We start from the raw sequence: 14,940 nt of genomic DNA, 5'->3' as shown, positions 1-14,940 counted from the left end.
GCGTCTGGAACACGGCCACTTTAAGCGTCAGCTGCTCCAGGGACAGCTCTGTGAAGAGTAAAGAGCAGGACACTCAGGGTCCGTTCTTTTATATTTGAGAGCCAAGCTTAAACGTGGACATTCCTGTGTAAAAGGCCATTCTGTTTCCTTTTTCCATGTTACTACACTGGAGCAGAAGATTAACAGCACCTACCTGACGCCTCTGTCAACCTGGGATGGTGTTGTACGGATTGTTGATCCGGCACGACGCGGTCCTGGACCTCCAAGTGCAGGCTGGTCATTTTGGGGTTGGCGTCCAGCAGGACATCCATGAGCTTGGCCTTGGACAGGTAGCTCACGTTCAGCTTAGTGAGGGAGCTGCGAGGGTCGTCGGACAACCTCTTCAGGGCACAGGCCAGGTTCCACACCTCGGTGTCACTGAAGGTGACTGAGAAACAAACACAAAATTCATGCTTTCAATGATCTCCGACTCCTGAGCTGCAGGATCCAGACCCTGACGCCACTACTTTGCACCATGATAACCTACTGTTTACTAAACTCTTTAAATGACACACTTACAGTAGTTGTGAATGGTTAGAGAGCGAAGGCAGAAGAATGTGGGCAGAGCGGAGTTGAGCACTCTGAGGCAGTCAGCATCACATCGCCTGATATCCAGAAGGGAGATCTGTCCCCGTGGACAAGGCCCACACGAGGGACCATCACAGGCTGAGAAGGATCGACAGAGAACATCTGGGTCCAGTGTTAGGTTTGCTTTTCCTGGTCCCTGCGTCTCGGACTGAGAATCCATCTTGCGGCGCTTGCATGGAGCCACTTCGTGATCCGGATCCTGTGAGGCCGCGGCCTGGAGTCCGGCCGCGTTCCCACTGGCTGACGACGAACTTCCCTTCTCAATGTCCATGAGACGCTTCAGCTCGGGACTGACAAACTCGGAGCCCCGCCCATGTAGGAGCCACGCCAGCAAGATCGGAGACCCCTCCTGCACGAGAACTTCCGTCGCCGCCCCGTGGTCGAGCAGCCGGTGGACGACGTACAACGCTGTCTCCGCCTTCCTCTTCGACAGATCGACGGCCTGAAACCCGACGATGCACGTGATCTGCTTCTCCAGGAGGCCGAGGAGAGGCCGCTGCTCTGCGGTTAACCTGAGAAGAGGCTCCGCGCGCGAGCCCGACACCATGAACTGCGTGATGCACTTTGCCGCCGTCCACAGGAAGGACGGGGTGTTCAGATTGGTGCTGTTCTTCACCACATAGCTGTTCTTGTAGCCGTAGAATACGGTCGTGAAAAGATTCATCATGACTTCATGCTTGACCTCGTCTTCTGTCAGAAAGTCCACTGTCTGGAAAGGTAACACACACACATAGGACACACTCATCACACATGGGTTCATGGTGTTGCAGGACAATATGAGAAGCTTCGTTATTGGAGGAGACACGTACATGGAAGAGCCTCCTCGACAGGAACTGAAGAACTCTAGCCCAGCCGTAGTAAGTCGATATGCCTGAGAGAAGATACGTGAGATATTTAATGATCGACAACGGCGGTCAAAACAAATCCCGTCTCCGTCTGTGAAGCCAGGAAACACACAGAGGACGAGGAGTCAGTATTACCTCTCTGATTGAGCCGAGGCTGGAGCTCGTCCAGCTGACATACAGTCAGGTAAGGGAGGAGAGTCTCGATGAGAGGTGCCGGGAGATCTGGGTAGATGAGATAAAATAGGAATTATTAGTCTCATAATGGGGAAACAGTAAAGGCAGATAGATAATAAGCAACACAGAAGATATCGACCATTAAGATGATTCAAATAGAGATTATACAGTATAAACATGAAGTAACCAGACTATGGCTCGTTCCGTCTTCCTATGTAAATGGAACACAGAAAAAGGCCGCACTTTAACCTCCATTAAGTTAAATTTATTGAAAAATCCCGCAAGGAAATAAGCCTTTATTAGTCTCACAATGGGGGAAATATACGGCAAAGGCAGATAAATAATAAGCAATATAGAAGATATCGACCATTAAAATTATTAAAAATAGAGACTATACAGTATATACATGAAGTAAACAAGACTATATACAGTACGGAATTAAATAATGTACATAATATATTGTATTTATGTGAAACGACAGTGTTATATTGCACATTTTTACGCGTTATTGTGAGTGATAGGAGTCAGAAGCTACGTCACGATGTTGTGTGCGCCGCTCATTGAAGCCCCCCCTGCTACGAAGCGGAACCTTTAACCATAAATTAAATATTCAGTTTTACGAATGTTACATGTTTACATATACACATTATATAGAAAAATAAGTATTATAGTTACAGTTGGCACAGGAGGGAGACATTTTTTTTTAATCCACACTTACCGAGGATAGCGTCCGCTCCCAGGGCAGCGAAGTGTTCCCTCACCGCGTAGAAACATCGTTCCTGGAGACCCGTGTCCCTCGGCTCTCTTATCATTTTTAACACTTAATTTCGATTTAATTGAATGTCATTTACAAACGTGGTTAGTTATAATAAAAAATGTATGACAGAATGGACGGATCTCAGCTCACTCACTGGTCCTCTGCTCCGTCGGGCGACGCGTTGTTCGTTAAACGTGAGTAAGGAAAAGCTACACCACCGTTATTGTTTTCACTTTAGTGTTTATAACGTAAATGTATTATAAATGTAAATACAGAACCGGAACGTCCACGATACGCTGTGGTTCACTAGCGAAATTCAGACATTTCGTCGAAATTTCATTGGCGGTTAGCAAAACAACAAATGTGCTCATTACCGCCACCACCTGGTCAGGAGTACGGGCCAAGATAAACGGTATCAATAATGTGACGGTTAACATCGATATATAATCGAGAAAATTAAATTAAATCATAAAAATGACTATCTAGAATTTCCTTTAAACAAATACTTTCATATAACGCTTCCATTTGTAGTCGGGACGTGGAATTTCCAACTGAAAAATGTGGATAAACCTCACAAAAATTGCTTATTTCATCGTTTCATCACAGTAAATCAGTTGTACACATAGTACCATCAAATTTTTTTGATCCGTAGACATGTTATTAAGCGAGTCGTGTGCTTAAAACAACATGTAGAGCAGGGATGTCACACTCATTTTCACTGAGGGCCATAATGGTTACCCTCAAAGGGCCAGATGTAACTGTCAGACAGAATAACTGTAACTAAATGTAACCAAATATAATGTAAAATAAAGGTAACTACTCTGTAAAATATCGCTAAATAACTTTCTGTATTTATTACTTTTTCAATTTCACTCGTCGCATGATGCATATACAATGATACACTGCGATATAGTGGCAGGATGCCGTCACTTTGCGGGTAACGCAATCGCCATGCATTGTGGGAAATGTAGTTCATGGTCAACGCACGCCTTAAAGCAGCAAAGAACTATTTTAACACAGATTTTTTTTAAACTCGCGGGCCACATAAAATGACGTGGTGGGCCACATCTGGCCCCCGGGCCTTGAAAATGGCTAGTTCCGTCCAAATGAGGCCGCACTTTAACCTCCAATTAAAGTTACATTTCTAACATCACAATTGAAAACTGTCGTATTTTATTTACACGTCTTCCCGCAAAACAACATAGTGAACTGGCCTCTAAAACACTTCACACCCGGAAGATCGAAGTTTTCATCGCGTTCTCGAAAGCATTCATCGATTCCCACTCGTTCTCGTTTATTCCACTTGTTTTAATAAGAATAAGAATAATAAAATAAACTAAACAACATAAATAGAGTGTCAGTATATACATGGTGTTGTGTCCCTCCTGTTATACAACACCCTTCTGGTCCTCGTGCGAGCGCTGGTGGAAGACGAAGGAGACGGCGGCGTCCCAGGAGGCTTTCAACACCTGGTCCCTGAGGCCCTTCTTGTTGAAGCAGTGGTTCCACTGCGAGAGGTCACTGGTGCAGTCCGAGTCGTCCGCCGGAGGCCGCACCTCCAGGCCGTTCACGCAGCGCTGGCAGCGGAACCTAGCGGTGACGATGAGAGTCTACATTAGCGCGTTACATACATCAGCAGTGTTGAACTGAGCAGTGTGGTTTTGTCGTCAACGATGACGATGACTGTTGCGGAGATTTGATTATATGGTGAGTCAACCAAGGATGGAGTTTTCTGGAGTCAGAGATTAGTTAAGTTGAAAAGCTTAATTGGAAGCAACTCAGATCTAAGACTAAGATGGTTGTCAAAAACAACACTGAGTAAAGATAATAAATAATTTCTTATCCTTACTTGTCGTGCGTGTCGCTGGACGTCTCCTCGTTGAGCGTGAACAGTTCCCGGAGTTCGCCCAGAGAGAAGTGGCGCTCCACGTCCTGCTCCTCGTCCACCACGCAGCTGCTCAGAGCTTTCTTATGGGCCTGCCTCTGCAGGATCTTCTCCTCGATCGTGCCCGTCTGCACACACATACACACACACACGACAAACAAACATGTAAACACGGCATCTGCTTGAAGAAGCCCTGCAGTGGAGCTAAGAGGCGTGGAACTGACCGAGAGCAGTCTGTAGATGTAGCAGGTCTTCTTCTGGCCGTCTCGCCACACCCGCGCCATCGCCTGCTCGTCGTTGGCCGGGTTCCAGTCGGGATCGAACATCACCAGGCGATTGGCGCCGATCAGGTTCAGGCCGCATCCACCGGCTTTGCTGCTGAGCATGAAAATGAACTCGGGGTTCTGGGGGAAACAGAGGCTCCTGTCAGATCAGATGTTTAAAGCTCAGAGGATCATTTTGTCAGGTTTCTTTCTCACCGATGGACTGTTGAACTTCTCCACAATCTTGGCTCTTTTCTTGATGGACATCGTTCCATCCAGTCGGACATAGAGGTATCTGGAAAAGGCCAAAGTGTCCAATTATAGAGAATGGAATAAATAGGAACTTTAAGTAGGTTTTGGAACTATAAGTAGATTTTGGAACTATAAGTAGGTTTTGGAACTATAAGTAGATTTTAGAACTTTAAGTAGATTTTGGAACTATAAGTATTAAGTAGATTTTGGAACTTTAAGTAGATTTGGAACTTTAAGTAGGTTCTGGAACTACTTTAAGTAGGTTTTGGAACTATAAGTAGATTTTGGAACTATAAGTGGATTTTGGAACTATAAGTGGATTTTGTAACTTTAAGTAGATTTTGGAACTATAATTATTAAGTGGATTTTGTAACCTTAAGTAGATTTTGTAACTTTAAGTAGATTTTGGAACTATAAGTAGATTTTGGAACTATAAGTCTTAAGTGGATTTAGTAACCTTAAGTAGATTTTGGAATTTTAAGTAGATTTGGAACTATAAGTAGATTTGGGAAATATAAGTAGATTTTGGAACTTTAAGTAGATTTTGGAACTTTAAGTGGATTTTGGAACTATAAGTGGATTTTGGAACTTTAAGTAGATTTTGGAACTATAAGTAGATTTTGGAACTATAAGTCTTAAGTGGATTTAATAACCTTAAGTAGATTTTGGAACTTTAAGTAGATTTTGAAACTATAAGTATTAAGTGGATTTTGTTACCTTAAGTAGATTTAGGAACTTTAAGTAGATTTCAGAACTATAAGTAGATTTTGGAACTATAAGTCTTAAGTGGATTAAGTAACTTTAAGTGGATTTTGGAATCTTAAGTAGATTTTGGAACTATAAGTAGATTTTGGAAGTTTAAGTAGATTTCGGAACTATAACCTCGAGTTGCCGTGGTTATTCCAATACCATGTTTACTATCCCATTAATGCAGAAAAATAAACCCACAATGGTCCCTGATTTTAACTAGCTATAACTTGATGACATTTCCTGCTTTTTGTGGTCAATATGTGCCCATATTAGGGTATTTTTGGTGTTTAAATGGTCACTATTAATGGGTTTTCACATTTTTTTATGCATTATGAAAGAAATCAGTCGTATTTACTTTCTGCTTCTGCACAGCTTCTCAAACAGGTCCAGCGTTTGTGTGTAGTTGGAGACCAGCACCACTTTATCACTGCTTGTGGTCCTCGTCATTGCCAGGATGTAATCGAGAACCAGCATTTTCCCTGGGAAAAAAAAAACAAGGAACATTATTTATGTCATTAATACGAGCATGAAGTACAAGTTAAAATCCCAGTTTTCCCCATCTCTGACTCCCTGAGAGTCATTCCTGCTGGATTTCTGGATGAACTTCAAGTGTCCAGGTTCTTACCTGAGAGCTGAGGCTCCACAGATTTGGTGCTGTAGCCGGGTGGAAACAGATCCAGCGCTCCTTCAAAGCCTTCCTCACCCTGCTCACACTTTTCATAGATGAGTGCTGGGTCTGGGACACAGAGAGCAGGGATAGTATTTTTTAACCAGTTTAGAAGTGAATTCTACATTCACAAGAACAAGGTGCACTGATGCACTGAGAGCTGACTTTAGTCTCAGAAACAAAAAGTATCTCGGAATGACTTGAAATTTACCATCGTAATAGTCGGCATCGCCCTGAACAAGGATCAGTCGAAAATATTTGCAAACCTCTTAAGGAATAATTTTTATGATTTTTTGAAATTCAGAAAATGATCCATTCACCCTGATGCACTTTGACAGTGAGCTGACTTTCTTCTCAAAAACAAAAAGTATCTCGGAATGACTTGAAATTTAACATCGTAATAGTTGGCATCGCCCCCGAAAAACAAGGTTCTGTCGAAAATATTTGCAAACCTCTAAAGGAATAATTTTCATGAAGTTTTGAAATTCAGAAAATTATCCATTGACCCTGATGCACTTTTGACAGTGAGCTGACTTTCTTCAAAAAAACAAAAAGTATCTCAGAATGACTTGAAATTTACAATCATAATAGTCGGCATCACCCTGAACAAGGATCGGCTGAAAATATTCGCAAACCTCTTAAGGAATAATTTTAATGAATTTTTTAAAATTCAGGAAATGATCCATTTGCCCCGATGCACTTTTGACAGTGAGCTGACTTTCTAAAAAAAACAAAAACATGTGCCTATTGAGGTTGCACAGTGTTTGTATTATTTTAGCCTTTACGTTCCTTCTCATGCATTACCATAACTGAAAAATCTTCAGCTCCAAATATAGGAATACATACTTCCTACGGGCACTGCACTAGTATTTCACTGATGCACATATTCTGTTTACATTCTAAAGAACTCAATTATTGTGTTTGTCTGAGTTATTTAGTGCCTTTTTAGTCACACCAACATGTTTTGAATGGATTTTAAAAGTCTAGTTTTCGTCCAAATACAACTTGATAATCTGCCACATGTAAAAGGAGTTGGACCAGATTTGTTAAAGCACTTACGGTTGCAGAGTTTCTTGAGCGACGTGATGGACGACAGCGAGGAGACGCTGATCTTGCCCTGCTGCAGAGTCTCAACAGGTTTGGCCTGCTTCAGGAAGCGTTTGTAGAGCTCCGTCTGCAGCGGAGTCAGTCTGCAGAAGAGAGACACATCACATCATATGTTTCTGCAGGATATTGTGTTATGACAACATTTAATGAGGTCTAAAACAGTTTAAAAAGAGGTTTTGTTTTTAGATTGTACTTGGATTTTCCCCTGTGATGAGTGTTTATGTGACACTAAAGCATAAACCTAGAGAAAAAGATCTCTTAAATATTCCGTATTTTCTCTCACCTGCAACACACCACCTGTTCAATCTTCACCGGGAGATACTTGGACAAGATGTCCGATGTTCTCCTGATCAAACACCTGTGGACGTACGAGAAACTCAGCGTTTGAAAGACCCGACAAACCCAGATTCGATCCATCAGCTCCGCCGAAGACTCACCTGTTGACGATGCTGATGAGCTCCTTGAGTTTCTCCTCCCCCGTGAGTCGGTCTCTGTCGCTGGCAGCAGCGTCTCGGCCCTTCAGGATGGGAAGCTCGAAGCGCTTCTTAAACTCCTGCGCCGTGCCTGTACGCACAGAGAGTTTTCAAGGACTTTCCAGGACCAGTTCCCTCAAATTCAAGGACCAGATATGCTGGACAACAGCTTAATAAGATGGAAGGGCAACTTGTAAAAGCTTGTCTAACGTACATCAAGCAATGCAATTCAAGCACTTTCAATGACCCGTGTCTATTTAGGGGGATTTTCACAAGCTTTCAAGGATTTCAAGGACCTGTGGGGTAACCTGGAATAAACAAACTACACAAGTGTAGCCTGTCTTTAGTGTGTGTAAGTGTGTGTGTGTAGCTGCTTACCGAGGATGCCAGCATTAACAAAGTGGACCAGGCTGAAATATTCCAGCAGGTCGTTCTGGATGGGAGTGCCCGATATCAGCACTCTCCTCTGGGCACTCATGGCGTTTAAGGCCTGGTACGTCTGGTTGTCAGAGTTCTTCAGTCGATGGCCCTTCACACACACAACAATTCACACAATGAGCAAACACTAAGCATCAGTGGAGAGAAAAAACTAAATTTTAACAGAAGAAGAAGAAATCTCTCACGGAACCAGACTCAAAGATGTGCGGCAATGTGCCAAAGACAGGTTGTGGTGAAAGGAAATAATGGTGGTCAGAAAGGACAAGAGGGAGATGATGCAGAGACAGATAAAAATACAGGCAACAGATGAGTCGACGTACCTCGTCACAGATGACGAGCCCGACTTTGCCCTTGTGCAGAACCTCGGCGTGGAGTCGAAATGTCTCGTAGGAGATGATGAGGATCGGAGTGGGAACCCTCAACCCATACTGAGACATGAAGTTCACTAAAAAAATAACACAAAACAAACACTTACACACTTACTCACGCTTTCTGTCCTTTTGTTTTAATAAACAAACCTGTTTATTAAATGTATGGCTCCAAGTTGCTATTATTCGATTTACAACAGACATTAAAACACACCACATATCCATAAAGTATCTCTGTATGATTTTAACACGGAGGTCTGAATAAACGTGTACAAAAACTGCAATGATTTTTAATTAATTACTTAAAGTGTTTCATGTAACAAAATCATGAAAACTGATCAGGGCTGAAACAATTACTCGATTAACCGATTATTAAATGCACTGTCAACTCTTTTGATAGTCGATTCATCTGTCTCGAGTGTTTTTAAGGAATTAAAGCAAATTTCCTGATTTTTCAGCTTCTTAAATGTGAATATTTTCTGTTTTTGTTGCAAAAAAAATAATTCAAACTGAATCCTTTTGGGTTTTTTGGACAGTTTGACATTTGAGAACATCGTCCTTTCCAGGTTTGAGAAACACTAATAAACAATTTTCAACATTTTCTGACATTTTATGGACCAACGATGACTCGATTAGTTGACAGATTAATCCTTATAAAATAATCTTTAAACTGATTTATTTTGGTTTGTGGACAAAACAAAACATGACATGGTCCATAAAAACAGCTCATTTGTTCAGATTAATCAAATAAAACAAGTGAAAACAGAGAAAAATGTAAATTGTTGGTTCCCACACCTCCAAATAACAACATCCTTTAATAGTCTGAAGTCGTCAGTGACTCATTTAATAGTCAACACTGATCTAATAATTGATAAATAATTGTTTTTATCTTGTTTTATGAACTTAAAAACACTTGTTTATCTTACATGCAGTGTGAGGAAGTGACATCTGATCACTGGAGACACAAGCGTGGACGTGAATTCTAAAGGCAGCTGTGATTTGTACACAGTGACCTTATTATAATCAGATCAGGTGTTAAAGCACAGAACCTCCACTCGATAATACACATCATTTGTCAGGGGAGTTAATAAGCATCAGTGATGAGCTGCTCTTAACATTATTGATTAGTGAAGCTTTCACAGACACCTGAGTGTGTTTGATAACGTGTGATGTAGTGACAAAGGAAATAAAACTAGCTAAACAAATACTGGTTTTTGTGTGATTTTCACTGAAAACACAGACGGGAACAATCCACAGTAAGGCTGAAAATAAATATTAATTTCATATTTGGTCCATAAAATGAGAAAAATTTGATGATGAGACGTTGATGAAATGATATCTTTAAACGTCTTATTGTGTCCATAAAGCAAAATTAATACATTATAATGCTTTACTTTCTTATACGGAGCAGAGAAACGAAATATTTTAAATAAAAACACTCAAAATGATCAAATCCATCATCAAAATAGTTCAAGTAGACAATTATTTTTGTAATCAATAAAGAGATTTTCCATCCGACATCACTGAAAGAGGGTTAAACACTTTAAAATAAATCAAACAAAGCATGTTTTTTACAATTATATAACGAATTGCAAATATTTAGTTCAGAAAAACTGTGAACAAACAAACTTTCTGATTTTTCAGCTTCTTAGATTTATCATTAATTTGCTCCATATAACAAACAAAATCATTATATATTATAATCATTTTGGTTTGTGGACAAAAAAAGACAGCATTTCCAGGTTTAAAAAACACACTAATCAACATTTTCTGACATTTTACAAAGCAAATAATGAATCGGGTAAATAATGGACGGATCAATCAGTTGCAGCTCTAGTATGATGCCATCATAGTGGACTATATTACATATATAAACCAGCTCATAACGATTAAAGTGATGTCGTAATATTAGTGCAGCAACGTCAATCATTCTTAAACTTTTCCATTCATCAGGTTCTTTGCAAAATGTTCTTTTTAAACATGCTTTTACTTTGAAAGGACAATCATTTATTTGAAAGGCAGAATTATGACTTTATTCTCAGAATTCTGAGTTTAAAGTCAGACTTCTGTCAACGGATTTTGAGTGCTTCAGTCATAATTCTGAGAATAAAGTCTTAATTCTGAGAATAATGTCATAATTCTGAGAATAAAGTCATAATTCTGAGTTTTAAAGTCAGAATTCTGAAAATAAAGTCAGAATTCTGAGAGTTAAAGTCAGAATACTGAGTGTTAAAGTCATAATTCCAAGAATAAAGTCAGAATTGACTTGAAAATTCATAATTCTGAGAATTAAGTCAGAAATCTGAGAATTAAAGTCAGAATTTACTTGAAAAGTCACAATTCTGAGAATTAAGTCATAATTCTGAGAGTAAAGTCAGAATTCTGAAAATAAAGTCAGAATTAGGGCTGAACGATTATGGAAAATAATCTAATTGTGATTTTTCGTGCCAATATTGCGATTGCGATGCGATTATTTTTTAAGGTCTTAATCTTCTGTATTGTTAAACAAAGACAAGCATACATCGTAAGTATGGCCAATACTATATTACATTAAAAATAAACTGTTCTTCTTTCATGGAAGACAGACCTCTGTTATGATGACATGAGGTGATGCATGAATAGACGATTTTTATTTAACTACTTAAATCACAATAGCATATTTGGAATTTACAAACATCTGAACATAAAGTGCTGACAAGGAACCCTGGTGTTAAAATGAAAGTCAGTCACAAGTCAAACAAAGTGCAGATTGCAGATATTTCAGCATATATATATATATATATACACATATTTATAAAAATATGTGGCTTTACCACACTCAGTTTTTTGACATCTGTGAACTGCTAGACAGTCATTAAATATAATAATAACAATAACGATAATAATAATAATAATAATATTTTTTTTTTTTTTTTTTTTAACAGCAGCAGTAACCGCAGCAATGCGGGGGTGGAAACTAACTATTCTACAGGGTACTTCGTCGTTTTAGGCTCAAAAACGGTCCATTATTGATTATCAAAGCAGCGATAATAAAAATGAGGGTCAAAAAAAAAAGCGGAGCAGAGAGTTTTCTCTGTGACCAGAGTGCAGCGTCTGTGGTTAGACGATCTCGTTCGATTATATCACATGTTTTACACGCGCATGTCACGTGAACAGCGTATAATCGCAGCCTTTGCGGTTAGGAAATTGCACTTGATCATATCGCGATATTATCGCAAATGCGATATATCGTTCAGCCCTAGTCAGAATTCTGAGAGTTAAAGTCAGAATGCTGAGTGTTAAAGTCACAATTTCCGAGAATAAAGTCAGAATTGACTTGAAAAGTCATAATTCTGAGAATTAAGTCATAATTCTGAGAGTAAAGTCATAATTCTGAGAATAAAGTCATAATTCTGAGTTTTAAAGTCATAATTCTGAGTTTTAAAGTCAGAATTCTGAGAGTTAAAGTCAGAATTCCGAGAATAAAGTCAGAGTTGACTTGAAGGTCAGAATTCTGAGAAGAAAGTCAGAATTCTGAAAATAAAGTCAGAATTCTGAAAATAAAGTCAGAATTCTGAGAGTTAGTCAGAATTCTGAGAGTTAAAGTCAGAATTCTGAGAGTTAAAGTCAGAATTCCGAGAATATAGTCAGAATTGACTTGAAGGTCAGAATTCTGAGAGTAGAGTCAGAATTCTGAAAATAAAGTCAGAATTCTGAGAGTTAAAGTCAGAATACTGAGTGTTAAAGTCATAATTCCAAGAATAAAGTCAGAATTGACTTGAAAATTCATAATTCTGAGAATTAAGTCAGAAATCTGAGAATTAAAGTCAGAATTTACTTGAAAAGTCATAATTCTGAGAATTAAGTCATAATTCTGAGAGTAAAGTCAGAATTCTGAAAATAAAGTCAGAATTAGGGCTGAACGATTATGGAAAATAATCTAATTGCGATTTTTCGTGCCAATATTGCGATTGCGATTATTTTTTAAGGTCTTAATCTTCTGTATTGTTAAACAAAGACAAGCATACATCGTAAGTATGGCCAATACTATATTACATTAAAAATAAACTGTTCTTCTTTCCTGGAAGACAGACCTCTGTTATGATGACATGAGGTGATGCATGAATAGACGATTTTTATTTAACTACTTAAATCACAATAGCATATTTGGAATTTACAAACATCTGAACATAAAGTGCTGACAAGGAACCCTGGTGTTAAAATGAAAGTCAGTCACAAGTCAAACAAAGTGCAGATTGCAGATATTTCAGCATATATATATATATATATACACATATTTATAAAAATATGTGGCTTTACCACACTCAGTTTTTTGACATCTGTGAACTGCTAGACAGTCATTAAATATAATAATAACAATAATGATAATAATAATAATAATAATATTTTTTTTTTTTTTTTTTTTAACAGCAGCAGTAACCGCAGCAATGCGGGGGTGGAAACTAACTATTCTACAGGGTACTTCGTCGTTTTAGGCTCAAAAACGGTCCATTATTGATTATCAAAGCAGCGATAATAAAAATGAGGGTCAAAAAAAAAAGCGGAGCAGAGAGTTTTCTCTCCACTGGCACAGGTGTGTCTCACAGGTGTGTCTCCAGACGGCTCAGGTTATTGAACCTGCGCTTGTTGTGTCCACCAGAGTGCAGGATCTTGACTGGGTGAGATGCCGTCTTCAATCGTGTAGACGGCTTATTGTTGTGTCCACCCCCGTTCTTAATAACATTAGCGCAAGCTCGTTCGCACTACACACGCGCACACACACACGCTTGGACACGCACAGTCACTGAACAGCTGTTCGGACAGCGGCCGAAGCTCCCTCACCTATTCCATTCACAAAAACGGGCCGTGACTCGTCCTCCGCAACGCGCGCATGTGAGCGCGCAGTGAGCCTGCATGTGACCAGAGTGCAGCGTCTGTGGTTAGACGATCTCGTTCGATTATATCACATGTTTTACACGCGCATGTCACGTGAACAGCGTATAATCGCAGCCTTTGCGGTTAGGAAATTGCACTTGATCATATCGCGATATTATCGCAAATGCGATATATCGTTCAGCCCTAGTCAGAATTCTGAGAGTTAAAGTCAGAATGCTGAGTGTTAAAGTCACAATTTCCGAGAATAAAGTCAGAATTGACTTGAAAAGTCATCATTCTGAGAATTAAGTCATAATTCTGAGAGTAAAGTCATAATTCTGAGAATAAAGTCATAATTCTGAGTTTTAAAGTCATAATTCTGAGTTTTAAAGTCAGAATTCTGAGAGTTAAAGTCAGAATTCCGAGAATAAAGTCAGAGTTGACTTGAAGGTCAGAATTCTGAGAAGAAAGTCAGAATTCTGAAAATAAAGTCAGAATTCTGAAAATAAAGTCAGAATTCTGAGAGTTAAAGTCAGAATTCTGAGAGTTAAAGTCAGAATTCTGAGAGTTAAAGTCAGAATTCCGAGAATATAGTCAGAATTGACTTGAAGGTCAGAATTCTGAGAATAATGTCAGAATTCGGAAAATAAAGTCAGAACTCAAATATCTTTTCCCCGTGTGGCCCTAATCCTCTTCTGTTCAAAAGTGACTTTAAAAACTACTTTTAAAAAACCCGGTCAAGTTATCAGTGTAATGAAAGCTGTGCAGTGAATTGTCACATACAGAGGTTTTTCTTACCGAGCTTTCTGTCGATCTCATCCTTGGAGCCTCCGTCGATGGCCACCGGTGTGACGCGTCCTCCCAACCACTTCCCCACTTCGTTGTACCAGTTGCGGACCAAACTGGAGGGCGAGACCACGATGGCCTTGTCGATCTCCGGCTTGATGTCGGGGCTCTGGCGCAGCAGCGTCCACACGAGCGTGATGCACTGCAGCGTCTTCCCCAGGCCCATCTCGTCAGCCATGATGCAGCCGTACGAGCCCGGGATTCGTCTGCCCGTCACGCACTCCCACAGGAACTTCACTCCCTGAAGGAACCAGACAACGTGATTCTCTACGGTTAGACCCTGGAGTTAACATCTATCCTCTGAACCTAGAACTCTGACAGCAACACTGTACTTAAACTTGAACTCAAAGAAGTGCCCACAAAACATTTCAAAGGTACGGCAGAGGATTAGGGCCACACAGGAAAAAAAATATTTCTGAGAGTTCTGACTTTACTCTAAGAATTCTGAGTTTAGACTAAAACTTCTGAGAATTAAGTCAGACTTCTGAGTTTTAAAGTCAGAAATTCAGAGTTTAAAGTCAGAATATTGAGAATAAAGTCAGAAACTCTGAGAATAAAGTCAGAATTGACTTGAAAAGTCCGAATTTTGAGAATAAAGTCAGAATTCTGAGAATAAAGTCAGAAACTCTGAGAA

General features: G+C 39.7%; 1 protein-coding gene across 1 annotated transcript; it reads right to left on the bottom strand.

The window, feature by feature from the left end:
• Positions 1–3,791: 3,791 nt before the first annotated feature.
• Positions 3,792–14,499, bottom strand: rad54l (RAD54 like; the record flags this gene model as incomplete). The annotated part of the gene is given in 13 exon segments (XM_083887531.1): positions 3,792–3,993; positions 4,253–4,416; positions 4,513–4,720; positions 4,722–4,752; positions 4,755–4,846; positions 5,909–6,032; positions 6,179–6,289; positions 7,280–7,410; positions 7,611–7,685; positions 7,765–7,891; positions 8,179–8,329; positions 8,559–8,683; positions 14,259–14,499. Coding segments are annotated over 13 exon segments (1,767 nt in total). The 5' UTR covers positions 14,485–14,499.
• Between the last annotated feature and the right edge of the window lie 441 nt (positions 14,500–14,940).

Source organism: Microchirus variegatus, assembly GCF_963457635.1.
Source record: "Microchirus variegatus genome assembly, chromosome: 4".
NCBI lineage: Eukaryota > Metazoa > Chordata > Actinopteri > Pleuronectiformes > Soleidae > Microchirus > Microchirus variegatus.
This window is presented reverse-complemented; position numbering and strand designations above follow the sequence as displayed.